This window comes from Ochotona curzoniae, unplaced genomic scaffold, assembly GCF_017591425.1.
Source record: "Ochotona curzoniae isolate NIBS_2020 unplaced genomic scaffold, NIBS_Ocur_1.0 scaffold_4701, whole genome shotgun sequence".
Taxonomy (NCBI): domain Eukaryota; kingdom Metazoa; phylum Chordata; class Mammalia; order Lagomorpha; family Ochotonidae; genus Ochotona; species Ochotona curzoniae.
Window position 1 is genome coordinate 70884083 of NW_024467122.1, and position 27460 is coordinate 70911542.

General features: G+C 45.3%; 1 protein-coding gene across 1 annotated transcript in view; it reads left to right on the forward strand.

The window, feature by feature from the left end:
- The window catches only part of IQCH (IQ motif containing H), a 112092-nt gene that overhangs the window by 33174 nt on the left and 51458 nt on the right, over nucleotides 1–27460 (forward strand). Inside the window, exons 6-8 of the mRNA XM_040968459.1 lie at nucleotides 1680–1763; nucleotides 5527–5702; nucleotides 16235–16426. Coding sequence (XP_040824393.1) covers nucleotides 1680–1763; nucleotides 5527–5702; nucleotides 16235–16426 — 452 coding nt within the window. The remainder of the gene's footprint in view (nucleotides 1–1679; nucleotides 1764–5526; nucleotides 5703–16234; nucleotides 16427–27460) is intronic.

Consider the following 27460-nt stretch of genomic DNA (forward strand, 5'->3'; position numbering starts at 1 on the left):
TGATATACCAAATGACTTGTCAGAAAACTGACCCCAAGACATATTCACTTACATTCACTCACAGGCTACATCCGTGGCAACAAAGTGATCAGACACCTTTTATGTTTCAAATTGGACATGGTCTTAATGAGACATCTTGGTGCTGCCTTTTATCTTGACTTTTGAAAGGACTTGGATTTGCAGCATGCACTTAGATACCCTTCTCACTCAGCTTTTCTTCTTCGGGCATTTGTTTTTTCTCTGCCTTCTTATAGTCTGTATATATATGTCATTCACAATGCACCCTTTTAAATGTTTGTCTGAATATAGACAGATGAAGGCACAGGCGAAGTCCCAAGAGTTAACAATAGTATAAGACATTGAATTTGTAGTGAAATAGTCAGCCTGTGTGCAGCAGTCCTCTCAATTGCTAGAGAAAGTCATAATTTAAAAAAAATAATAATTCAAACAGTCCATTTGTCTTCCTGCCTCTTTAATTCTCAAGATCATATGCATAAAGCAAAAGAGAAGACTTCCAGATGCATTGAAAACTGATTTAATTTGTAGACATTGTCTGGGGCTTAAATGCGGACATCAAAGAGCCAATTATCAGAGTCCATTTGGTCCGAAGGCCCATTGCCTGAATTGCTATAGTTTTCCTCGTGCTGAAAAGGAAACACTGTGTCTCGTCTTGAAGACATGGTCAACAAAATAATCTCTTTATGTAGAATAGTTGAACTTGAAATCTGTGTCGGGGCTCACTAGCCACAAGGATGCGTTGAAAATATCTTTTCAAAACATAAATGGCAATTAAAAAAATAAGTGCATCTTACAGTTGCTACATCTCATATGAACAATTGTACCCTCTAGTGAGTAAGCATGCCTTTTAAATTCCCATTTTTTATCCCACCCGTTTTTTTGTTTTTGTTAAAAGACCTGTAGTCACAAGAAGTGTTGCTGCTGCAGCTGCTGGTGTGTGGGGTGTGTGTGTGTGTGTGTGTGTGTGTGTGTGTGTGTGTGTGTGTGTGTGTGTGTGTGTGTGTCTGGTGCCTGGGCCGTTGGTATCCATCTGTTTTTCTTCTGCTCTGCTGCCAGCGGTAAGCAAAGCAAACCGCAGGACTTTTATTCGTTCCGACAAAATAACTACATTAACCTTTCCTGCCCTTTCAAGGATAAAAGTTCTTTGGACAGGGAGCAGAAGCCTGCTTCTGTTTAGTGTTGGAATGACTTACATTTCCACCCCTGTCAGAAGAGGGCCATATGAAAGCTCTTCTGTCACTTTAGAATGAATCTTGGCCTTGTCTTTCAGATGTCCCTATGAGGAAACAAGTTTTTTTTTAAAAGGCCAAATATATAAATATATTTATTATTGTATATTTATTTATATATTTATTATGTATATATTTATATATTTGGTCTTTATATAGATATCTTTTTTAAACCAGAGCATAATTTTTTCCACACCATTTTTGAACAGTCATATTCAACATCAGACATGTTCTCCGTATTTTTTTTTCATTCTGATTTTCAGCAGCCTTGTGGATATTTGGTAATAGGAACCCTCTTGGTTGTAAGATGTGCTCACTCAGCCACTGTCCAAACTCACTTCACCCCCCTGGGAAGCCAGCACCTCCTTCTGCCAGATGCTGTGTCCCCACACCGGCAGGTGCACAGCGACTTGCTGCTTGTTTGCCTTCTAGGGTATACCCAGGCTGTTCGGGAGCGGATCACTGACTTCAGCACGCAGCAAAACATGCAGCTGGGGAGGCTGTGCGACATCGTAGGTACAGTACGCGGTTTCACACCCAGGACCCTTGGTGTGTGGATTTGTGAATGTCAATATGGTGCTTCTCTTTCTTGCTTATATTTTTTCCTCCCTACAGAAGGAAAAAAGCAAAACACAAAAAACCAAAAACACAAAACAGCAACAACAACAAAAAAAACTTTGTATGTCTCTCTACTCATAGTACAAGCAAATACTGAAGGAACTGATGGAACTGACATTTTAACTGGTTATTTGGGTTGGTTTCTAAGTTCTCTTTGTCCTAGGTTTTAGACTTACATTTCTCTCCAATGGGTCATATCCATCTATCTTGCTTCCTTTCTTCCTTCCTTCCTTCTTTTTTTTCTTTTCTTTTTAAAATAATTCCTCACAGAGAGCAAAGTGGAACTTTCCTAGTTGAGTCAGACTGGTCTGTCACACCAACTGGGGAATAAATTGGAGTTGGTATCAGGAATGAGGTGTGCTGGTTTCATTGTAAGGATAAGAGGAAAATGAAGATAGTTTTTTTTTTAGGGATGTTAAATAATTTTTAAGTTTTTCCTTTTTTATTTTATAGGTAAATCTAATAAACGTGAATTGGGATTCAGGATGGGTCACACAGCAGACTCACTGCATGCTTATATGTAAGACAAAATAGATTTTTTAAAAGATTCTTTTTAAACATCTAGCATTTAGTTATTAGAAAAATATGAAGTGGCTAGTGGAGGAGGATGCTTAAACTCTGATTGAATGGTACATACATTGCTCTAAAAGCCAGACTCTGATATTCCACCAGGCACCCACCTGGAATAGAGTGAGAGAACTGCCTGAAGGTGCTAGTTATGATAGACACTGCTTGGGGCCAGGTCCAGCTAACCACACAGCTTGCAGAGACCATGCCAGTATGCTGCGGCCGATAGGGAACCCAGGGCCAAAAGTTGTACCTTAGCTATTAAATAAAAAGGAAATTTCTTTTATTCGTGATCAAAATAAGAATATCTTTGTTTCGTTAAAATACAATTGCCATGGCCCTTATTTAAGCCAAACAAGGAAGAATTTTAAATTATCAATGACCAAACTTGGCTGGCTCCCTGGCATGACATACTTTACATGATTCATGTATATTTCAGCATCATTATTATTTTATAAATGCCATTGGGTAGCAAAAAAAAATCAGTTCTAGAAATTTACTGTGTCCTAAAATAATAATAGTATAATTGCTTTAATTTGTTATCTAGGCACTAATATTGTTTTTCAGCATTATAAAAAAAAAAGGAGCTTGTTTTTTCTTTTAAATGACTCAAGATTGATTTGTTAGCACTGAGCTATTTCAACTAAAAACCTGAGCAGATAGCAACCACGCAAGTACAGCAGAGGGCAGACTTGGCTGTCATTTATTTGAATTCATTTTTTTCCCCTTTTGGCTCTTTTTATACCTTTCTATAGATAGCACAAACCATCACCACAAAATTTCTTTGGAAAAACAAGCTCTCATTATGTAAAAAAAGATACTGGAATGTATTGGTCTTCTATTTTTAAGTAATTCCACATTCACAATGTGAATTTCCACCTGCAGTGGGAAATGCTGCTGATCTGGACAATTCTCCTGAGATTCTGCTTTTCTGTTGCTCTACTGTCTTCATGTTGGTACCACTCGGTCCTAAAGCCTCATCCAAAGCAGTCCTGGAAGTTTAGCCATGATTATTAGGGCTAAGAAAAAGCACTGAGTTGTGAGATTAAAAATACTAAGGAACTGGAACAGTGAGTGATAGCATTTTTGGACAAATAAATACTTTTCCTCTCCCATTAGTGGCCAGCAATACATGCTATTATTTTTGCTTGTGCAGTGGAGACAACAAGGATCCAATGGCCATGATCAGAGTTGTCACTTGCTACCAGCTGGGAAACAGGACTGTCAGGCTGAACAGAGGTGCTTCCAAGTCTTGGATGAGCGAGGTGACAAAGTGACAACTGACCAGTAGGCATGGACTCACCACTGGGACTTGAACCAGCAACAGACACAACTTTGAGTTTCCTCTCAGTCTCTTTCTGAACTTGCTGGCTTCACAATGAAACCACACTGACTGCTGAATGTTAGAGTTTGTGCAACTTGTGCCCTTGGCAGAAATGGTCAGCCAAAGAAGCACCGTGATTCTTACTGCTTGTAACCTTGAAAAGTCTTTATCCTCCTACTATTTGTGTTGTTTTTGTGTCTTATTCTTTCAACACACACACACCCTCCCTAGTTTGGTAAGACCATAAACTCTTTACAACCTAAGACTTGGAATAACCAGTTGGATCATTTAGCAAATGGACACAAGTTCATTCCTGTCTCCTTGATTTATTGAAGAGATGTATAGATTTCAAAATAAAAATGGGAACCACGTCAATATTTCCATGTGTGTGTGTATAATACCACCTACTCCAGCTCAAACCTGGGCCCATGCAGAAGACACAAACGGTGCACAGGGAGATTTCCCCGACATGTCATGGCACTCACTGAAGAGTATAAACCATGAAAGGGAGCAACAGAGGATACATCCCACCACCGTGTTAACTCCTGAGGTTCTGACACAGAGGAGTGCCCAGTGTGGGGGAGGTGGGAAGACCAGGAGGAGAGTCCCTTTGGCCCAGTGAGGCTGGGCTGGGCAGCAGATTTGCGCAGCAGGTTTGCTGGGCAGTGCCCACTTACTCCAGGCGGTGGTTCTGGAGCCTGACGCGGCTGCTCTTCACCACCCTGTGTCCCACATGGTTATACTACCCATTCTACAGCTGGAAAAAGCAGTGCTTGGAAAGGTCAAGTCACATGACTCAGGCCCTCAGCAGCTGCCCTAGGACTTCATCAGCCTCGATTCTGTAGCCTCTAACAGACTAAGAACAGTCTTTAAAATCCCCTTGTCAGCACTCCCTACCCGGAACTCTGCCGAGGTGCCCTGGAGTGCCAACTTCTCCTGCGTCCATAATGCCCGTGAACTGGTGGCACTCCTCACAGGCAGTGCGGCACTCACTTCCGGGGCTGGGCTTCCTGTGTGTCCAGCCAAGTGCTTCCGCACCCAAGAGTGCAAGGAAGGGACACTTCTCCATTACAGTCCTTTGCAGTATGCAGTGGAGGAAATCCCAGCTCACTGCTCCACGTGGATGGGCTGTCTCATTGGAATTTCCTTTTGGATACGCCCTACCTAGAAGCACATCTTCAGGAGAATAGTCTGAGGACAGCATCTCCTTTAAATCCAGAACACCGGATGTGCTATTTCAGAAGTCAGCACCGTTCTCCAAGGGTTTGGGCTTCCTGAAATCATCATTGCCGTGGTCATTATGAGACGGTCCCTGCATGGGTCCTGCTAGATCCAGGCAGAATAAGACATGACAATTTCATCAGCTTTCCAGCCCTGGCTTACCACTTACCATACTGGCATGGGTGCATGTTCAGAGCCATACACAATTTCTACTGACGTCAATGGGAATCATGTGGCTAAATCCCAGCTTGCTATCTGAAAGTACACTTGCATGGTCCCTCAAGGTCTTTCAGCTGGAGTCATTCTTGCCTCAGGTTTATCAGTGGTGGTATTTTTTGGCTTCTCTTTTAAAAGAGAAATACTGATATGCAAAAAAAAAAAAAGTCCGCTTGATTGCCAAGATGGGTACCCAGCCCACCTAAATGAAGTTCAACTGTGCCTTTTGGAGGTGCTGTTTGTTTTCAACAACACAGTCTCCACCAGATGCCAAGAGTTGACGATACTGCTTACGTTGGCGGTATTCATTAACCCTGTGCCTGTCGTTCATAGATGCCAACGTGGATGTCATCTATATCTGCCCCCATGAGATGAACGAGGAGTTACTGCTGTATTACCATAAAATCTTGAGTCTGCATGCAGCCGTGAAGTCAGGCAACATCGAGGACAGGAGTGACGTGCAAGACAGGTTCAAAGTCATCACCCCAGAAGCCGTGAACATCTTCACTGTGAGTCTCTCTTCTAATGACTAGAGCAATCGGGAATGCTGTAAAATTAAATTGGAAATTTTCTAACTCACCACGCACTGGTACACATCAGTGAAATATTATTGCAAGCTGAACAGCCTCACTGATTAGACAACTAGTTGGGCTGCAAGACATAAATATCCCAGTTTAACTTTCCATCTTAGCGGAGCTGCCCCTGCCCCGTCTCTCTGTGGCTGAGGCCTAATTACACTTCTGTTGGCAGGGCCGGCAAGGAAATGAGCTACCAGGGCTTTTTCATATTATCCTGTAGGAAAAATGCCAACCTATAAGACAAAGACCATGTCTGCCCACAATCACAAAGCCACTTACAAGCAGAAAACAGAACAAGACCCTGCTTTCTTGTCTTTCATTTTCTTAAGATTTATTTTATCCAAAAGGCAGAGAGAGAGTGGGAGAAGTGACAAGTGGAGGGAGATATCTTCCATCCACAGGTTCACTCCCCAAAGGGCTGGCAGTGGCTAGAGTAGGTCTAGGCTGAAACCAGAAGGCTGGAACTCCATTCAGGTTTGCCCCGAGGGCTTGGGCCACTTCTGCTGCTTTTCCCAGGCACGTTTGCGGGAAGTTGGATCAGAAATGGAGCAGCCAGAATTCAAACCAGCACACCTGTAGGATGCTGGCACTGAGGTGGCGAAACTGGCTGTACACAATAGCAGGCCCAGGCCTCAGTTTCTAATCTCCATACAGGAACTTGTTGCTTCTCCAAAGCTTTCTTTCCCTTGGGAGACCATGACCTGAAATTTAGCAGTGTTGTGACATGGTTCATCATAAGCAAGGTTAGATGTTTTTCTTAATTGGTACTGGCTTTTAATGAACAAAGTGAATTATCCCTAGACAAGAGCCTTTGGAAAAATTCATGAATAAGAATTCATGAATAAGGCAGTACAACAGAACACTTGAATAAATTTCTCTACATTTTAATAAGAAATTAAGTTTTCCATGTAAACAACCAACATTTTAATTACAAATAGGCTATGCAAGTTTTATTTTTTTAATGTTTGTTTGAGAGGCAAAAGAGATGGGTAGAAAGAGTGGGAGAGCTCTCATATGCTAGTTCGTTCCCCCAAATACCCACAATAATTGGAGCTTTGGCTACAGCCAAAGCCAGAAGGTGGGATCAAAATCCAGGTTTCCCATGCAGGTGGCAGGAATCCAGGTACTGAGGCCGTGACCACTGCCTCCAAGGAGCTGCATTAGCAGGAAGCTAGAGCAAGAGCTGCTGCCAGGATCAATCCCAGATACTCCAATGTGAAATCCGGGCATCTTAGCATCTAAGCCAAACATATCTGCTCCACTGCTACATAATTTTAAAGAGCCTCCCCGCCTTTTTTTTTTTTCTTCTGGTATAACGGGAGGTCACTGAATTTCCTGATAACATCACTCCCTCCATTTACAATTGGGATGCACCAAAGTCAGCTCACTATCTCTTGCCAGGGGCACTGCAGCTTTCCATAAGAAACAGCTATTCACTGGATTACAGCCCATGGACGCGCCATGATTAACCTTGAAGCAATCAACCAACAGAAGCAAGGCCAAAGGCAGAGGGTGGGGCCTGGCATGGACTGGGGAGGGCAACTGTTGCATCTCTTCTTTGCTGGTTGCTCAAGTGAATTGCAATCAGGATTTTTATGTGTTCATAACAAGATTCATTGGTATTTCCACCCTTCCCTCCTGCTCATCGAATGACCGCTTTGCTCCTGAGTGAGCCCAGGGCCTTGGCCAAGCCCCTTTACTTCTTCAAACCTCCTTTCCTATCCATTAAATGAGGTATGAGTGAGATCATTTCAAAGTTCTCTCCAACTCCATGCTCCTACTGCCTGAGAAATGTACCCCTCCAAGTCTCTCCTTACCACGTAGGGGGTACCTGGCAGGGCTTGAGCCTATATGAGGAGAAGCAAGTAGAGTCTTTTCTTCTCTTCATAGCTGGTGTGGAAATTATTTGAGTAATTAATCACTCATAGGCAATCGACTTTTTAAAATACAAAAAAATTAAATGCTCACTTTCAAATCAATTCCCGCTCATGTTGAGTTGTTGCTTTATTTCTTTTTAATGGGTTCGGGAGAGATTGTATCAGTGCTGATTTTCATTCAAATGGATGGCTTGGAGGAGATTTTTTTTTTTTTAAGCATGCCAAAAATCTGTACATCTCTCCAAGTTGCTGCACAATGCTTGAATCTGTAATGATAAAAAATGTTCTCCCAAGAGTCCTCACATCTATGTTTGGACATTCTAATGTTTATTAAGACATTCTCAGCAATTGCCTTCTGTCCCAGGTCAAACAAACAAATAAACAAACAACAACAAACCAGGAGTGATATGTTCAAGGTAGCTATATTGCAATAGAGTTGGGAACAGTTCAAATTTTTGTCACCTGCTGGCTGGCTGTGGTGGGAGTGATTGTCTCTAAATGGCTGTCTAAGACCTACACTCAGTGATATGCTCATGACTGCCACTCATTCACGTTTGAATCTCCATTCAACACACACTGAACATAATCCCATGATGCCACCTAGCCTGAAGAACAAGGCACCCGTCCCCCACAGAGGACTCCACGTAAGAAGCAAACCCACAGGAGCCAGAAACCCATCCAGGCCGGAAATGTACTCAGAATTTCAACATTACCTTCCATTTGGTGGGGACCCTGATTAATATTAGGCGGCTGCATCTGCCACCATTTTATCACATCTCTTCAACCCACCAGACCTGCCACTCCTCACTGGATAAAACAGGGGCTGGTGGCAGCAGGGCAGGCCAGCCAGGCCAGCTGGGTTCAAATCCTACCACTATTTTTGGCCAGCTGAGGGATCCCAGGCTGACCACTTAAACCCCAATTTCGTCCTCTTCAAGATAGACTGTAATGGGTCTGGGTATGGTCTGGATCCCACTTCACCATGAGCACTTGGGGCCCTGGGACACAGGACACTCTTCTGAGTAGAAAGTCCACTTTAGACATTGTGGACAGGGACCCAGTTAGGGTTTGTTTATAATATTATTATTTTTTTTCCTTGGATTTGCAGGGAAAGGGAAATGGTGAAATAAATAAGGCAGACAGTTACCACTGCCTGAGCAAGTGCTGGCCCTAGTCAGCATCTGCTGGGACACCAGGTTCCTCAGCCTGAGCTCCCAGAAGTGGGCTTTTAATATGAATTGAAATGATAGCAGGAAAGGCCTATTGGGTAGCTAGAAGGAGCTCAGACTAGACCCTTTAGGCTGAAGGCAGGACCCAGTATGATAAGAACTCACAGAAGAGTTCTGGGGTTGTAGAATATGATTGTCACCATTCGTTGATTATTAAGATCCAGTGGCAGGCCTTCTACTGAGTGTCTTACAGCACTCCAGCCAGTGGATATTTTAGTTTCCCTTGAACATATGTAGAAATTGGCTCAGGGATTCTAAACCAGGCGCCTGGGTTCGTGTAGTCTGGTGCTGGATTCAAATCCAGTTCTGTTTGACTTCAAATCCTACCCTCTCTCTCTCTCTCTCTCTCTCACACACACACACACACACACACACACTGCCAACAGCTCTTCTTTGTGTCACACTGCTGGCTTCTCAGAGGAAGTGAACGCTATCATGACCCTCAGACCCTCAGTGAATGGCTTTTCCGTGACCATCTTCACCGGGGAATATCCTCCCCCCTCCGTAAAAACCTCATACGGTTGGTGCTAATTTTGTCCAAGGCACACACATTATCTCATTCACGCCTCCTCGCATCCCCACTGAGATGGGGACTGGAATTGCCTACCTTTCACTAAGAAGGGAATTGAGGAACCAGGAGAATGAGCAAGTTGCCTTCTCGGCTCTTCCCACCAATTCAAGACCTCTGCCTCTCATCTCTCCCTGAGGCATGCTGTGGCTCCCTGTGGCCCTGGGCTGCCTAGGGTTGGTTATGGGTTCACTGTTCTCATTTGTATACCTACTCCTTGGAAGCTGAAGCATGGTTGGATTAGTTTAGCTGTGTGCTGACCATCTGGCTCCATTCGCTGCCTCTATTAGACATGCCAGGATTCTTTATTTAATTGAATGAGACAGTCGTGTATACTCCAATGTCTCCAACTAATCAAAAATCAAATAAGAAGTATTTTCTTTTTCTATTCTTTTTTTTTTTTTTAGAAAAGGAACCAGAGACTTGCTGAAATTTTCAAATATTTTCCATTTGTGAATTGCTTCCAGAACTGTTGGCTAAATGGCCCCCTTCCCACTTCAACAATCACCGTAAGAACGCCTGTTTTCTGAAATGGGTGGAATTTTGCAAAGAGGGGATCAAGTCAAATGCCTTCTCCCACTGGAGCCAAGAGTTGCCAGATTAGGCATCTGACTCTCGCGGAATACCACGGGGGGCTTCCTCCTTCGTTTTTTCTATTGATTTTCCAGACGCTTTAGTGTTAAACCATGCCAGAAGAGTCGCAGAGATGAATCACTGTGATCCAAAAGGCCGCCAGCCTCCTCTCCTTCTGACAGAAGGATAATTCCACGTGGATCAAATAAATACAGATGTGTAGTAATTAGTTCTATTCCCAGTGAGCCTATTTCCTACACACTAAAGATGTGAGCGATTATGCAACCTCACTCCAGCGGCTTTGATCAATTTAAACCACTCAACAACGGGATAGGTCATCACCCAGCCTGCTATTAATAATGTATTGATGATGCGCAACGTCATAAATGAGATGTCTGGACTAGAAAATGGACACCTTTTAACCAGAATAACATGGTCTTTCCCTTCCTGCCCTCCCCCGCCCCTCCAGAAGCATCACATGTGCCTGGCCACTCACTTGCTGTACAGTCCCAAGGCCATCAAAAGAATCAAAAACCTCATCCAAGGCAAAGAGGCCTACATCATTGGTGGCGTCCTCCACAGAGATGACCTGGCTGTGGCTGATATGCTGGACGTACCCATCCTGGGCACAGAACCTGGGCTGGTCCACCTTTACAGCAGCAAGTCTGGAAGCAAACGTGTCTTCGACAGCACAAATGTACCATTCCCTCCTGGAATCTATGACATTTATACCTACCCTCAGGTATGTGGTAGAGCATGTGCATCCATCCCAATAGTTAGCATCTTTTGAGCCACTGCAGTTTCTGGCTTTCTGGTACCACCCTTCTCTGCCCAGTGATTGCCTGTAGAATAGGTGCATTGGTTTAGGAGATCTCTAGGAAGTCTGGCAATATCTAAAACATCTGATGATATCTAAAATATCATGCTATCAATCTCATAGAAATTGCTAGACTTCTCCTAATGGTCCCTCATCTGGATTGAGACATGGAAGACCTTGATAAACCATGTATACCATTTGGCCTAATCTACTTTCAGTATTTCATGACTCAACATGGGTTAATTCATCATTACATCAGCCGGCCAGTCATTGAGTAGTCCTCTGGAACCCCCAGGGAAATATTCAAGTGCATTTTGGCTGAAAGAAGCAAGTTTGGAAAAGCTTGGGGGACTGGGCATCTTGGTTGGGTCAGATTGCAGAGAGCCTAAGGCAGAGGGCTGCAGATTATCCTGGCCCTGAAACAAAAGCTTTGGAATGGACCAAAAGGGAGGCAAGGAGAGAGCCCCCAGAGAGGAATCAAAGTGGCTGGTAGAAATCGAGCTCTCTGGATGCTGATTTTTGCATTGGACTGGGGCTACAACCAGAATGTTCCACCAGCAGGTATTTAAGGCTCAAAATATTCGCAGTTCTGTTAGCCCCCAGAAGGGTTTTCCATTGGAGTTAATGCTGGCAGGTGTTCCCCCATCTAAATGCCATCTGTTTTCATAGGGAAGAAAATTAGAAGACAAACGACCGTTAACATTGCCTAACCTCTGCTTCAGGACACCCCTTGACTGTTCCACTGAGCCGATCACAAATGACGTTTGCCACCTCCCCTGCACCGCACCCCCACCACGTCTTAGGCAATTAGGCAACCATACATACACAGATCGGCAGCTTGGGTGGGGCAAGATGTAGGGGTCCCCTTCAGTTTGCACCTCAGAGCCAACAGGCACTCCCACATCCTTTGTTGCAGACTGCTTAGGAAACATTACCAGCTGATGTAATTGCCCTAGCATGTTTCCATCTTGTGAGAGTGTTCCTGAGCACGACATGAAGCCTTTCCCAAGCTGGTGTGTCACTTCCATTGTCACTCACCCCACTTCCATTTGAAGATGACAAAATCCACTCCCTGACTCTGCTTCCCAGTAGATTTTTTGGCTAGTAGATACAATACACAAGAAATTCTCAATGATATAATTTCTCATGTGCACACTGCCTTCAACAATCCTTTTTTAAAGATTTATTTATTTTTATTGGAAAATCAGATATACAGACAGGAAGAGATACAGAAAGGAAGATCTTCCATCCGATGGTTCACTCCCCAAACAGCCACAATGGCTGGAGCTGGGTCAATCTGAACCCAGGAGCTTTCTCCAGGTCTTCTGTGCAGGTGCAGGATCCCAAAACCTTGGGCTGTCCTCGACTGCTTTCCCAGGCCACAGGCAGGGAGCTGGATGGGAAGCGGGGTTGCTGGAACATGCACCAGCACCCATATGGAATCCCAGCCGGTGGAAGGCAAGGACTTTAGACGCTAGGCTGCCATGCCTAACCCCGACAACTCTAAAGTCCCTGTGCCATAAGCTATCTCGAGTCTTGTCTTTATCTTCACTGATGAAAACTCTGGCAGTCTTTGCTATGAAATATTACAGAAGTTTGTATGTTGCTGGTGGCTAAGGATGCTGACCATTTAATATAAGACAACCTCTCTCTAAAGCTGGGGTTCAGAAGTAGGATTGAAAACTTCCTCATAAATACATCCAATTTGAGACATGTCGTTTAATCTATGCTTTGTGAAAATTACCTATCTATAAACCATTTAATATTGTTGGCTATGTCTGATATCATCAGAAATTGAAAGGCCAGTGTTGTGCCAGGTAGAAAGCCACTGCCTGCAAGGCCAGCCTCCCATGTGGGCATTAGTTTTTTGCCCCAGTTACTCCATTTCTGACCCAGCTCCCTGCTAATGAGCTGGAGAAAGCAGTGAAAGAAGATCCATTTGTTTGGGCCCTGGCCACCCAAGTGGGAGACTCAGAGGAAGCTCCTGGCTCCTGTCTTAAGCCTGGTCCAGTTCCCCTTTTCTTGTGGTTATCTTGGTGAGTGATGTAGTCAATGGAAGAGCTACGTCTCCATCTCCACCTCTTCTCATCACCCTGTGGCTCTGACTTTCAAATACATCTTTGGCTCCAGCACTGTGGCATGGTGGGTTAGAAGGCTCCTTGCAGTGCCAACGTCTCATGTGAGTGCCAGTTCATCTCCCCGCTGCTGCTCTTGCAATCCAGCTCCAGCTCCTTGCTTATGTTCTAGGAATACAGCAGAAGATGGCTCAAGTGCTTGGAACCCTAGCACCCATAGAGGAGACCCGGAGGAAGCTCCTAGCTCTTGATTTCCGTCTAGTCCAGCCCCAGCCATTGCAGCCTTGTGAGCCAATGGATGGAATGCCTCTCTCCACATTTCTCTCTGTCTCTGTCTCTCTCTCTCTCTCCCTCCTCTCTGTAACTTTGTCTTTCAAACACACAAAATAAAAAGCTTTAAAAAAAAAAGAATTGAAGTACTCCTCTGAGATTTTTCCCAACAGTGACCATCCTATCTCATCTCTCTCTGTGTGTCAGCATTTCGAATCCACAGATGGTGATAAATCGATAACACTGGGTGTTTAACCGATGTGCATCATCAACTCGAAGCTGGTGAAAGCAAGCTATGATTATTTTCACTTAGGTTAATAAGCATTCCTGACTATCAGCTGGGTTGAAGCAGTAGTCAAAAATGACTACTATAAAAAACGTGTTTCTGCTCTTCACCAATGTAAAATGAATCATACATATGTGTGTGTGCGAGTGTGTACACTACATCTTTTTAATAGATAGACTCAAACAGAAAGCAGTGTATGCTGGGGGAGGGCATAAAGTCACACTGACTTACCATTAATTAATTTTTCCCCTAAATCTAGTCTGAGATTGAGAATTTCCCATTTTGATCCCTGAAGTAGCAGTCCGTACAGGTTTCCCACTTGCCGTGTACTCCCTGTGAAATATCGACAACCTTGGTTAAATAATCAAAACAAGCAGTGCAGTTTTAAAGCACTGCTCAATTTTCACTTAAAGATGGCACATAATTCTTGCCAGTGTTGCAGCCTTTACAGTGGTATTGATCCTTTTCATTACTGCGAGAGAATTCATCAACAGATGTCGACGTGTAGGATGCTCAGAAGCAACAACTAATACAATTTGGAAGAAACTGATAAGAATTCTGTTAGTAGTTGAAACTTCCAAATATACAGTATATCCAAATAGGCAATCAAAAGGCCATGCCAGAACACCTACGTTTATCTAGTAAAAGGATTGTGTCTGACTGTAGCAGGCCAAAGACCATTTCAGGTTCCCACAACAGCAAAACAGGATTTCATTTCAGATCTGTCTTCTCAACACATAAAAAAAAAAAAAGAAAGAAAGAAAGAAAGAAAGGAGGCAAGGTGCGTTTACAAAGCTTTCCAGCCTGCTGCATTCACTATTCACTGTTAAACAGTATATAGACCAGAGCATTAGCTGTGTGAACATCCAAATTATCCATTGATGTTGCTTCAACATTATAGATCTAACAAGATCCCATTTTCTCCCTTACCAAATCTCCCAGAGCTGCGTGGGGTTTCCAGGAGCTCCAGGTAAGACCATGTTGTATATCTCTTACACAGAGATGTGGGATCACCAGGAAGACTTTCTGGGTAGACTCAAGTAAACAGACAGTACCTTTCATTCATATGACTTTAAACTTCTATTTCTTTCTTTTTATTTCATAGGAGGAGAGAGAGAGAGCGTGCTTTCATCTGCTAGTTCACTACCCAAATGTCCATAATTGCTGGGACTGGCCCAGGCTGATGCCAGGAACCAGGAACTCAGTCTATGTCACCCATGATGTGGCAGGGACACCAATGCTAGAACGACCCTCTGCTACTTCCCAGAGTACACTGTGGCAGGAAGGTGAAATCAGAAGGAGAGCTGGAGCTCATACCCAGTGCTGTACCATGGGTTCTGGATTTCTCAAGAACCACTACACCAAGCACTCGCTCAACACAATTTTAGTCATTTAGCTCCAGAATTCAACATCCCTGTAAATCATGAGTCTGGTCACACTTCCTAATTAAAAATCTGTTGGGTGGAACCACCACTGTGGTATAGTAGGTTAAGCCTCTGCTTGTAGCACCAGCATCCCATATAGTTCCCCAATTCATGTCCTGGCTGCTCTACTTCTGATTCAGCTTCCTGCTAGTGGTTTGGAAAAGCAATGGAGGATGGCCCAAGTGCTTGGGCCCCTGTATCCATGTAGGAGACCCAAACCAAGCTCCTAATTCTCAGTTTAGGTCTGGTCCAGTTCTAACCATAGTGGTCATTTCAGGAGTGAACCAGCAGATAAAACATTCTCTTTCTAACTGTGTCTTTCATTTTAAAAAAAAAAGATTTATTTATTATATTGGAAAGATGGATTTACAGAGAGAAGGAGAGACAGAAACCTTTCCAATAAAAATAACCTTTTTCAACATGAGAAAATAAAACGTTGAAAGAGTGAGTGTTCCAGGAATGTTGCTAGGTTGCCTCCATGAATTTTCATCTCCTTCATTTGTCGTATTCTGAAATATGCTTGTTCATGTCAATCAACTTGACCAATTGACCATCCAAACAAATGCATGTTGTGTATGCCAATGAGGAAAAAAAGCTTAAATGCTTTATAAATTATAACATTGAAAAGCTCAACAAAGCTCCAAACAGTGAAAGTTTTCAAGACTATAACTCTTTATAGTCTTGAAACTATTAAAATAAGCCATCTGAGGAATCAATAAGTAAGCACATAATTCTCCAAAAAAGAGAACAATACCAGGATTCAATTGCAAACAGTCAAGGCTTCTTTCTTTTGCCTTCAAAAGGGTTTCCTGTAAACAAGACTGTACCTTCGTATTTTTTTTTGTTTGTTTAAGCAGAGAGACAGAGGAACACAGACAGCTTTCATCTATAGGTTCAAGACCCAAATGCCTCCTACAACAGCTGAGGCTGAACCAAGCCAAAGCTAGGAGCCTGGAACTCCATCTGGGTCTCCCACATGGGCAGCAGGGTCCCAGGGACTTGGCCCATCACCTGCAGCTTCTTAAGGCATGCATAAACAGGAAGTTGGAATGAACCCAGGCACCCAGATATGGATTCCAGTGTCCCCAGCAGTGCCCTGACAGCTGTGCCGAATGCCCACCTACTAGAAGACACATCTTTGGTCCCGTTGGTTAATTCTTTCTGTCATCTATACATTACTTAGAAATTCCATCTTGATCATTGGAGATAACTGAACAAGCAGTCACATGAGAAGTACCGCCAACCAAGTTAAAACAATTTTTAAAAAGGTGAGGTGGGTGGGGTGGGGAGAACCCCAGGACATGATGAGCACGGTTAAATGTAGTTGTGTCTTCAACTTCACAGATGTTAGAACAGCTGAGTCAGTTGGTGACTGACCACCTGGGAATCCAGCGCTGGCTCTTGAAGATGGACTCTGAGTTTGGAGGCGATGGGACAGCGTTTTGTGACATCCCTTCCCACCTCCAGTGCTACAAGTGGGCACTGAAGGAGCGTGATAAATATGGCCACGAAGATTGGAAGAAGAAATGGGCACAAGTGAGTGATGGGTAGGGACCGCAGCCTGCAGCAGCTGGGGATGGCTCAGCTTAGGAGGCCAAATGCCTAGCAGGCAGTGGGCCGTGTGTTCAGATACAGTGTGTGTTGGTATGTTTTGTATTTTCTTCCATGTCTTTTCTCTGCGCCCTGGAAGTCTTCACCTCTTCCATTTGATTGTAATCATTAGGATGGCATTTAAACAAACAAAAAGCACAGATGACAACCCAGCTTTTGACAGGTGTCAATCATATGCTTCTGACCACTGTTGTTAAGCTAGATGTGCTGTAGTAGGGGACAGAGACCCAACTCACACACGGTTTCCAGAAGCCAATGCAGAGCAGGATTCTGTCAGTACTCGTGTGTTTTTCTGAATACAACGCAATAATATGTCCCCGCAGGTCCCTGTGAGCTGCTAAGAAAATAACACCTCCTAATTCAGGAAATCTCCATGCTAGGCTAGGCACTAGATGCGACATCTCAGCACACGAGTGCCAAAGTGGAGATTTTTCCCACCTACCATGCTGAAGAGAAAAATTACACAACTCCTGAGTTCACTGCAAATATATTGTCTCATTAAAGGAACAGTGTATGGTTTAATACAAAAATGAAACCCACCATGCTAAAAGCTTCCCCAATCTGGCTCAGACCTGGTGTCATCCTGCTTCTCCCACTCCCGGCTTCCCTCACTTTTGGCTGACCTGCTGATTAAGGCATAACTGATGAGGAGAATCTAGACACGAATATCCCCTTAACGGGTGCCTGCCCCACCAGCATCCATAGCGGAAGGCTACACACAATGATCTGCACCTGCTCTGAGCAGCCCGCTATCCCAGGACATGAATCAAGAGCTGAGTGATGGAAAGGGAGGGGCCCCCAAGAGGGAACCCCATTCTTCTTGGCAAAATGAAATGATAAATAAATCCCCAGAGCAGTCAGGAGAGAGAGTTCCCTCTGACAAATGCGCTGTTCTCCCATGATCTATTCCGGGCTTCCCCCCAAGCCTTGCACCAGTGAGTGGACTAAATGCAGTACCTGTCACTGGCAGCTTTTTACATATTATTTAAAGGACACCAAAGAGAATTACTCTTCCAGGGGGAAAAAAAAAAAGAAAAGAAAGAAAGAAAATGTATTTAATTTTGAGGCCCATAGAGGTTTCCTTTCTATTCTCTCTGAACTGGGCTTCATTTCATATTGTATAGAATATCTTTTCTAAAGCAGATTTGTTGATATTTAACCATGGCATCTTTTATTATTACTATTATTATTATTATTATTTTACAAAATGTAATGTCAAGTGTTTGCTGGTCTCAATATTTCAAACTAAGAATCTTTTAAAAAATTCATTCTGACACTCAACTTTAATGAATGTGAAATGTTGATTTTCAGTTTAAAGGTTATTCAAGGCTGGGTATGTAGCTGAGCAGTGAAGACACCACCTGTGTACCCAGCCAGCCCCCCAGGTTGGAGCAACCTGAGCCCCTGCTTCCTGCTCTGCCTCCGGAAAGGCAGTGGGGATTGGTACCCATGTGGCAGGTCAGGAGTGAAGTCCCAGCTGCTGGCTTCCCCATGGCCCTGACTGAACATTGCAGTGGCATGGCAGGTGGGGGAGCGGGAGGAGCTCATATCTCAAATACCTGAATAGGTAGAACTTCCTTTAAGAAAAGGAGAAGATATTTTAAAATACTGATATCTGACTAAGTTGTATTTAAAAGCCTCGTGGTACATTATTTAATCTCAATTATCTTCAACTCTACCATTTAAGACATTTGGCACTGCTGTAATGTTATTAAATATGAAACCATTGAATAATTAATAGTCTATCTGAATCACTTTAAAAAAAACTTAACAAGGAAAAAGATGATTATTCAGAAACTATTTTTATAATCTGAGCACTGTGCTGGGAAGCTTAAAATCAAGTAGTTCAGAAAATCTATTGTTGGTTTTTGTTTTGTTTTGTTTTGTTTTTGTTTTTGTTTTGTTTTTCTGGACAGAGACCATTGACAATCTTTTGCCTTCCAAAAGAACTGCCTCATTCACTGGGTACAGCTCTGGAGAGTTCTCCTGCGTGGCAGACGCCCAATGCAACAGCCATAAACACATTCAGCCGTCAGAGCGGCACTTGATGAGCACAGGCATGTGTGAATGTCCCTGTCACAGTCTGCGCACTGGTTTCTTTTGATAATGAAGATGTTGCGTCATCAAGCCTAGCCTTGGAACCTACAAAACATATGCTGGCAGGTTATTAAAAATTTCAGCTCCTTGATGGAAGACTCTCCTGCAGGCTAACAGTCCAAGGAAAGGCTCCATTCTGGGAGAATTATTAGAAATGAGAAGCTGACTGTAAGCACTAAAATATGTTAATACTTACAAATAGCATCATTTGCATAGCAGTTTATGACATGATACCATGATTTTCCTCATTGGTATGTTGCAGGCAACAGATTAAAAAACTGTACCTGCTATTCACTGGTCAGGTCCAGGGGCGGGGGTGGAACAGTGGAGTATGTGTGGTTTGGACCATTTTGAGATGCTTTTGCACCTTATGTGGATATCGATTTTAGATCAGGATCCAATGTAGACTCAGGTACCCAATAGAAACACCACCTCTCTAAATTAGAACAGAGTTATTTGGCTGGTGGCTGTTGAGACTTGAAACAAAGTCATGGCGTCAGGAGATGATGAACAGCTATAGTTACCTGTCAGAAACCCAAGATAGACAGCAGAGGTGATTGTAAAAAAAGTGGCAAGCAAGGTGATGGGGCACAATGACAACAGAGCGCAAAGCCCCATCACTTTGTGCCCGGTTGCTTGGTGCCAAGCTGATTCTCTTCCTTTGCACTGACTCCCAAAGCCTGCTTCCCACTCCCAAGAGATTCCTGGAAGCACATATCCTTAAGTACCCAGACAGTCTGAGACTGGGTGACTGAACACCCTGTCACACACTCCCAGCTGCTGCTCCCAGCCCAGCCCAGCCCAGCCCACGGGGGGGGGGGGGGTATCGTTCTGACTTAGCAGGAATGAAAGTGTAAACAAAACAAGATTACATTTGTAGGGGAAGAGGATATGCCTGAAAACTCTCACCTAAGCCAGTCCAGTCCTTCCTTTTCCCTTTTTTTTTTTTTACTTTCCTTTTCTTTTCTTTCCTTCTTTCTCTTTTCTTCTTTTCTCCCTCTCTCCTTCCCTACCCCTTCCTTCCTTCTTTCCTTCCTTCCTTCCTTCCTTCCTTCCTTCCTTCCTTCCTTCCTTCCTTCCTTCCTTCCTTCCTTCGTTCCTCCCTCCCTCTCTTCCTTCCTTCCCCTTTCGCCTGCTAATCAGGAGAAAAGGTCCTGAAAGGACCGCTCCAGTGAAGGCCTCTGCTACCAGGCAGAGGGAGAGGTGTAAGTCTCAGGTCTCAGAGTGCCATGTGAAGACTTTATGAGAAAGCAGCTCCAACCGGTTCTTTAATGCTACCAGCAAACACAGTCACGTCAGCCTCTTTACCTTCAGTCGTGTAGTCTTTCGGTTACTTTAGCAGACATTTGATAGGAATTTAGGGATTGCCAGAGAGGAAAAGAAAACAAATTCAAGGCACCCACACCTAGAAAGGCCACACTGCTGTGTAACCACCATCCCCAAACACAGCTGCCCTCACTCCTGCGCGTTGATTGGCAGATCAATGCATGATATTTGTATCTCATGGCTGCAGTGTCATCTCTAAAACCACCAAGTCTGTGCACAGTCATCCCAGTGAGTAGCTCTAGAATATTCCTGCTTATTCCTGAATATATTAACTTATTTCACTAAACTAGACATTTAGATCATTTCTAGCCTGCTTCTTTTTTTTTTAATTTTATTTATTGTTTTATCAGAAAGGCAGAGTTACAGAGAGAGGAATCTTTCATCTGCTAGTTCACTCCCTAAATGGCCACAACAGCCAGAGCTGAGCCGATCCAAAACCACGAGCCAGGAGCTTCTTCCTGCAGGGTCCCATGGACTTAACCCATCCTCTGCTGTTTTCCCAGCTGTTGTGGGCATTTGGAGAGTGAACCCTCAGATGAAAGATATCTCTCTGTCTCTTTCCCTCTCTTCCTCTTTTTCTTCCTCTCTCCCTAAAAATAAAATAGCAGGGTTTTTTTAGATACATTAGCAGTGAGACGGATGGGAAGTGGAGCAGCCTGGAATCGAACCAGTACTTAAATGGTATTCCAGTGCCACAGATGGAGAATTAGCCTGCTATGCCAACATACCAGCCACCAGCTCTCTTCTTAGAAAAAGAAAGGTGAAGTGATAAGGAGAGAGACACAGAGCTGTTTTATCCTCTGACTTACATTCTTTGAATGTCTACCATAGCCAGGGCTGGGCCGGGCTGAAGCCAGCAGCCAGAAGGAACTCCAAATTGAGTCTCCCACATAGATATGGTAGAGGCCCAAGAACTTGGACCATCTTCTGCTGCCTTCCCAGTGCAGCAGCAAGGAGCTGGATCAGAAGTGGAATGGCCGGGACTCCAACTGGCTCTTGGATAGAAGCAGCTGGCTTTGAAAGAAGCAGCTTAACCCATTGTGCCCCTCCACCCAAGCCCAGTCTTCCTTATTGGTGGTGGGGGGAAGCAAGAGGGAGAAAAGATTTGTTTGGGTTTTGGGGTTATTTGGTTTGCACCTCCTTTTGCTTTTCATTCAACTGCGGGAGAACTCTGAAGTCCTTTCTGGTCATACCAGCATGATAAGGAAGATGTTGCAATTCTGTATACAGGCGCAGAAATCCATCCTTGGAAAGTGCCATGACTTGCCCAGGTTCCCAAGGAACCCACAACTGACTTCTCCTTGCCCTGTGTGTTTGCCCCCCCCCCAGTGGAGTTCCTTAGAAAAGAGCCTTTTATTTGCTAGTCCTGAAGGAGAACTCTCCCTCAAGTGCTGCCTTTATAATCCCCAGAACTCAGTGCTTGCTAGCAACCCAACTGCTTGACGCACCTGTTCATGTACATGGCCGGCCCTGGGACCTTCGAGGACAGGTTTTCTGTATCCTTTCTAATGGCATGCACTAGCCTGAAATGCCATGCTCTGGCATCAATGAGCCTGTAACTTCTCAGAGAGCTGTCTGCACTAGGGGTGGCAGCATTCAAAATATGGAGGATGTTTCAAACCCTCTGCTTCTCTGTTTTTGCCTAAGCAACCGTATATTTTATTTGGCCTGATTTTTCGTTAGTCTCTTCTTGGCATGCAAACCACCTGCTAAGCAGAGTGAGTGTTGGGATGGGCTAGTCTGGATATCCAACCCTTCTGTGAACACTCAAGGTTTGGCTTCATGGGGTTCAGGCAAAAACAAGGGTAGGCCCTCCCTGCTGACCAGGGTGCTTGATCACAGGTGAATCGCTTCTGCTCTCCGAACCCCTTTCTTCATCTGTAAATGGGCCTGGGCACCTGTCTCATGGGAAGGTAATGATAATTAGATGTGGTTTAACACACATAAGGGCTTCCAAAAGTGTTGTTAGTACTGACCTCAATATAAATGTTTCCATTAAGCTCTATTGGAACAAGATATAAGTAACATTGAGCAAGAACCTGCAGTTTAACCCTTGATGGTTTAGCAGGTCTTTGGGGGAGGGGATGGTAGGGTAGAGTGGAGGGGCTTTGATAAGCTTCCTGAATATGACACCTTGCACCAGTTACCATAGGACAGGACTGTGGCTGTTGAAAGTGGTGGACTTAATTCTCAGCCTTGAGAATTTATCCGGGCCTTTCCCATCATCTTCAATGAAGGAAACCACACGGTGTTTCTGGACTCTGGCAGGTTGAAGAGAAAGGGCTCACTGAAGTCAAGATCAAGAGCAGTGGCTTTGTTTTCCAGTTCCAGCCGGTGTCTTTTCTAATTAGCTCAGCAGCACAGCCACTGCTGGCTTCGGAAAGTCCTGGTTCTGTTCATATTTCCCCTTATGTTGGAGCCCGACTTAGGATGTGATCTTCCAGTTCAATGGGTATTGGTAAGGAAGCTGGCCGCAGGCAGAAGAAGGAGTCTGCATTGAAGGGACCTGGGGGAGCTGACCACAGGAGAGAGGGAAAAATTGCTTTCCCCAAGTGAAATGGAAGCCAGGGCGCCCCTTCCAAGGGCCTATCCTAATCAGCCGTACAAGCTGTCGGTTTGTGTGTCCTATTGATTTAATATGCTTCTAATCAGTACATAAAGCTATGGGCCTGCAGTGTTAATTTTTCATATGCTTACCAAGTACCCTTTGATTTTCTGTCACACGTTAATTACAGCGTTTCGCCATTAAATAGGAAGCTTTGTGTAAACTAATTACTAGGTAATCATTGTCTACCGCAAGCCGCGGCGCCGCCGTTTGTACCTTTTATTTTATTCTAGAAAAAAAAAAAAAAAAGCCCGCACAGATTCTCGCAGCCCGGGAACAGCCCCTACCTCCAGCCATTAGCTCTCACTAATTCATAGCATTATTGTGGCGAGCGAGTGGAGGAGTTTGTAATTGTTGTGGTATCAGAGCTGTTAATTACCGGAGTAAACAGTTGAACTGGTGCCAAGGTCTATTGTAGGAGGCAGGAGAAAGAGGAGGTGGGGACGCTCCTCGCGCCATCTGGGGACCACGGGAGAGGCGGGCGCGCGCGCACGGCAGCCGGGGGACCGCGCGCCTCGGCGCCGGGGTGGTGGCGCACAGATGGCTCATGAGCAGCCATCGAATTTAACGGCCAGCTCTCCGCAGTGCCGACGCGGCGGGCACGGAGAAAGCGGGAGCCGGCTTGCATTCGCACACCCGGGGAGCCCCCACCTCCCCTGCGGTCAGAGTTGTCCTCCTTTTTGGATGCGGGAAGGTCCCGGCTCTTGTGTCCCCACCGGCATCTGTGCGCAAGAAGATCTCACAGGGGAGCTGGCATCGCTGGCATCGTGGAGGCTACCGCTTGCGTCTTCCACGCCGGCGCTCGGGGTCCCCAGGAGCACGCACCTGTCCGTGTGCTGGGTGGGAGCCAAGGCGGAGCCTCTCTTCCCGCCCGCCACGGCCAGGAGGGGTGGCCGGGCCGGAATGCAAAACCGCGTTTTCCGACAGGCTCCCGAAAGCGAGTCCAAAGGGGGCTCCTGCGTTGCCTTTTGTTTTTAATTTTCAATTAAAGAGCTTTCAGCAGCATGTGCAATTTTCCCACCCAGCGATGTTTCTCCAACTGGAAAGAAAGAAACCTATTACCAGCAATAATAATTATGGCCACTTTCACTTAGGGGTGCATTTGTCAACCTTGTGGTGTCTGCTGGAAAATACTGCACCATCTTGGCACCAGCCATGTGCGTTTTCTTACTTGATGCCCCTGATATTTTTAGTAGCATTTCCTTTCAAACCGTGTTTCCAGTGTTACACACACGCACACACTTGCTACTGTAAACACGCTTAAATATCGGTTGAGGCATATTCTTCTGCTTTCTTAAAATCTCCCTGGATTGTTGTATTTGTGTGGATCAATTCCACTGAAGATGTCACAGACCACTCTAATACATCGGACGGACAGCCCTCCTCCAGGCATCCGTGATGGCAATTTTGTCTCCTGGGGGCCTTGGGGTATGATGGGGTGGGGTGTTGGCCTGCTTTTCTGACTGTGCAGTGTTCAATTAAGAATTCCAAGAGGCGCTTAATCTTTATCTATTGAAACCCCCAGCATGCAGCGCGCCATGGGGTCCCCCTCCCCTCCCGCGGAGGAAAGAAACAACCATTCAAGTGCTGGAAAGTTGAAAGGGAGTGAGTAAACCTCTCCGGGGTTGGGGTATCCCCCACCCCTGCTCACCTCAGAGTGGGACTGAGCTTTGGGGAGGCGTGCCTCAGTGGGACAGCGGGCTGCTTTAGTCACATCAGCAGCGAGGCCTGCGCATGGGTGCAAGCTGGAGGCCTGGATGATGGGGGGCTGGAGGAGCAGGAGGGAGGCACAGAGTCCTCCAGAAGCAGCGAGGGGAGAACGCCACCTAAGTATGGAATTAGAGACCGCGTTCTCGCCCTTCTGCTTAATGAGAGCCGCCACCGCAGCGAGTCACTTGCCACACAGCCGCAATGGGCCATTAGCGATCAAGGGGAAATTGTCTTCGCCGCCTCGAGCAGATGGAGCAAATATTTTACAAAGCCATTTTACAGACCCCAAACATTTGCGTGCCTGGGGAAGACTGGCTGTTTTACATCACGCTCACCTTCTACAGCGGTATAATTTTCCATCTCGTCGAAGGCAAAGTTGGCGTTTTTGATTTTTAAATTCACCATTAGCAATTACCCACGGAGAAATAAAGCAGTCCTTACGCTTTAAGTAGGTGTGGGGGGTGGTTTATGACTTGCCCCAAAGACATTTTCCTAGATTTTTTTCCCTCTCTTTTCTTTCTCCGTGTTCTGAGTCTTTTTTCTTTTTCTTTCTTTCTTTTTTTTTTTTTTGTTCCACTCTCAGGAAAAAGATCATTTTTCGTGGTCTCAATGGCAAGGAGTGAGTGGAAATTGGAGGGCTGCAAAGGGAGGGTGACCAGTCACCAGAGCCATCAGAGCATTGCTGGCTTACCGACGCCCACAGTACACTGTGGGGCTGTGCTAGGCCCATCGCTTTGTACCAGGTACCAGTTTAAAGGCATTTATGTTTTAAGGCATAGAAAAAAAAAAATAACCTGCAACACAAGGTGAATTCTTTTTTAAAGATTAATTTATTTTTATTAGAAAGGCAGATTTACAGAGAGAAGGAGAGAGACAAAGAGACAGGCAGAGAGATCTTCCATCTGCTGGTTCACTCCCCAAATTGCTGCAGTGGTGGGAGCTGAGCCAATTGTAAGCCAGGAACCTCCCCTTGGACTCCCACATGGGTGCAGGGTCTCAAGGCTTTGGGCCATCCCCTACTGCTTTCTCAGGCCACAAACATGAACTGGATTGGAAGTGGAGGTGCTGGTGCTTACAGCCTGAGTGTTAGCCTGTTGAGCCACAGTGCCAGCCCCCAAAACTCACTGAATTTCAGGGGTGCTTTAGCTGTAGATACAAATACCTTCTGTGGCTCCCTGATGTCACCCAGGACCCAATTACTGCCCATCTCTCTCCTTTGCTGGGCATGGCATTGGCTTGTTCAAGGTTGCTCATGAGTTTCTAGAGTCAGACTTTGGCTGGGACCATAAGGCAGAGAAAACCTCTCCCTAGCAGGATTCTCACAAGGCAGAAGTCCCCAACAGGTTCACACTGAGATTTGATTGGCTTTACTGGATCATGTGCCTCTGCTGAACCAATCGCAGTGGCCAAGTGCTCATCAGGGATCCAACTGGGGACCTTGCCATCAATTGGCATAGCTAAGAGTGAGGAAGGGGCAATTGCTGAAAGGAAGTTGGGGCTCTCACGATCCTGAAAGAGAACAGAGATGTCAGGGTGGCCAACAGTACACGTCCAATCTTCCCATTCTTCCATAAAGGTAGCAATGGAGACTCTGCGCTCCCCTGTGGCTGACCCCCCCCCTTGGGCCAACCACATGATTACGCTCCTTGAGAGCTTTACAGTCATGGGTCCAACCACACAGTGACAAATCCAGGAGTTGCTGGGTGGGAATCGTTGTGGCTGTGTACATTGGCGTATAAGGACAATCATAACAGAGTGGCTGTAAAAAGGCATGCCTGACATTTGACTGCCACTTGGGAAGCTTTCACTAAAGGAGAACTGTTTCAAGTCGAGGATAGCCCAAAGCCTTGAGACCCTGCACCTGCATGGGAGACCAGGAAGAGGCTCCTGGCCCCTAGCTTCAGATTGGCTCAGTGCTAGCCATTGTAGCCACTTGGGGAGTGAATCAATGGATGAAAGATCTTCCTCTCTGTCTCTCCTCCTCTCTGTATATGTGATTTTACAATAAAAATAAATAAATATTTTAAAAAGAAAAAAAAAGGAGAACTGCTTTAATGCTAACAGTGGCTGATGTTGCGTCCCACACACAGCCCTGCACCCTTTCTCAGCTCAACCCCCTCTCCCTTCTCCCCCTGCCCCTGACACCTGCAGATTCAGATGTCCCACTCTCTGCCCCCTCCAGACGAGCACTCACCTGGGAAGCCAGAAGGCAGCCAGGGAGCCCCCGCCGTGTTGCCCGTGTGACCGTAGAAGCCCCTTCCCTCTCCTGTGACTGGAGGCGTTTGTCCCAGATACTCCATATGGCCCCTCTCCGCAGGGATGGCGGTCCTGCCTGGTTTTCCAGGTCATCGTCATGCCCTTTTGACCTTACACTCGCCTTGGCTCCACCCCCTCCACCCCTCCCTGTTTAGAATTCTCAGAAGTGTGCAGAAAGCAGAGACATTGGGGCAGCTCCTTGGGTTTTCTTTTATCTTTGCTCTCAGCTGAACCAACCAAGCTGTGTCTGCCATGGAAGAACTGGGGGTGTGTTAGTCATGGAGCTATTCCACTAAACTCACCCATAATGATTCAGCAAAGGGACTGCTAAGGTGAAACAGAGTGGGGGGGGGAATTGGTACTGACAACATTGTGATTTACATTCTTCCTTCCCCAGCTCCCCAACGCCCCAGCGTGCACGCACGCGCACACACACACACACATACACACACACCTGGAATTTGCTTGGAAGGCAAAGTTAACTCCCTAGATTGGCAGGATGGCAGAGCAGAATTGAACCAGAGATGCTAGGGGCTCCCCCTGAGATGACCCATAATATTTTCCCTCCATCAAAGATCTCTCCTTTCAAATCCACTCCTTCTTGATATAAAAAGGGAAAAGAGCAGAGAGGCATCATCCATGCTTGGTGGACAAGCCTCTCAAGGGGGTGTGGACACCCCGTGTCTTCCAAGGCTGTGATTAGTGCCAATGCACACTCAGGGTGAACTGCAAGTGCCTGACAGAGCCTATACTGCACAAAGGTGGTGCTGAAGCCCTGCCCACGAGGGATTTCCCTGGAGGGAATTCCTCCCTGCCACGGAGCGATTCCTCCAGGCTGGGCTCTACATTTCCAGCCACAAAAATATACTCATAGAGTTGGCAGCATCCTTAAGGAATGGAAATCCTTACTTCTCACTTGACTGAGTGGAGTGTTATTTTGCTACTACCTGCTGGTCATTCGTGAA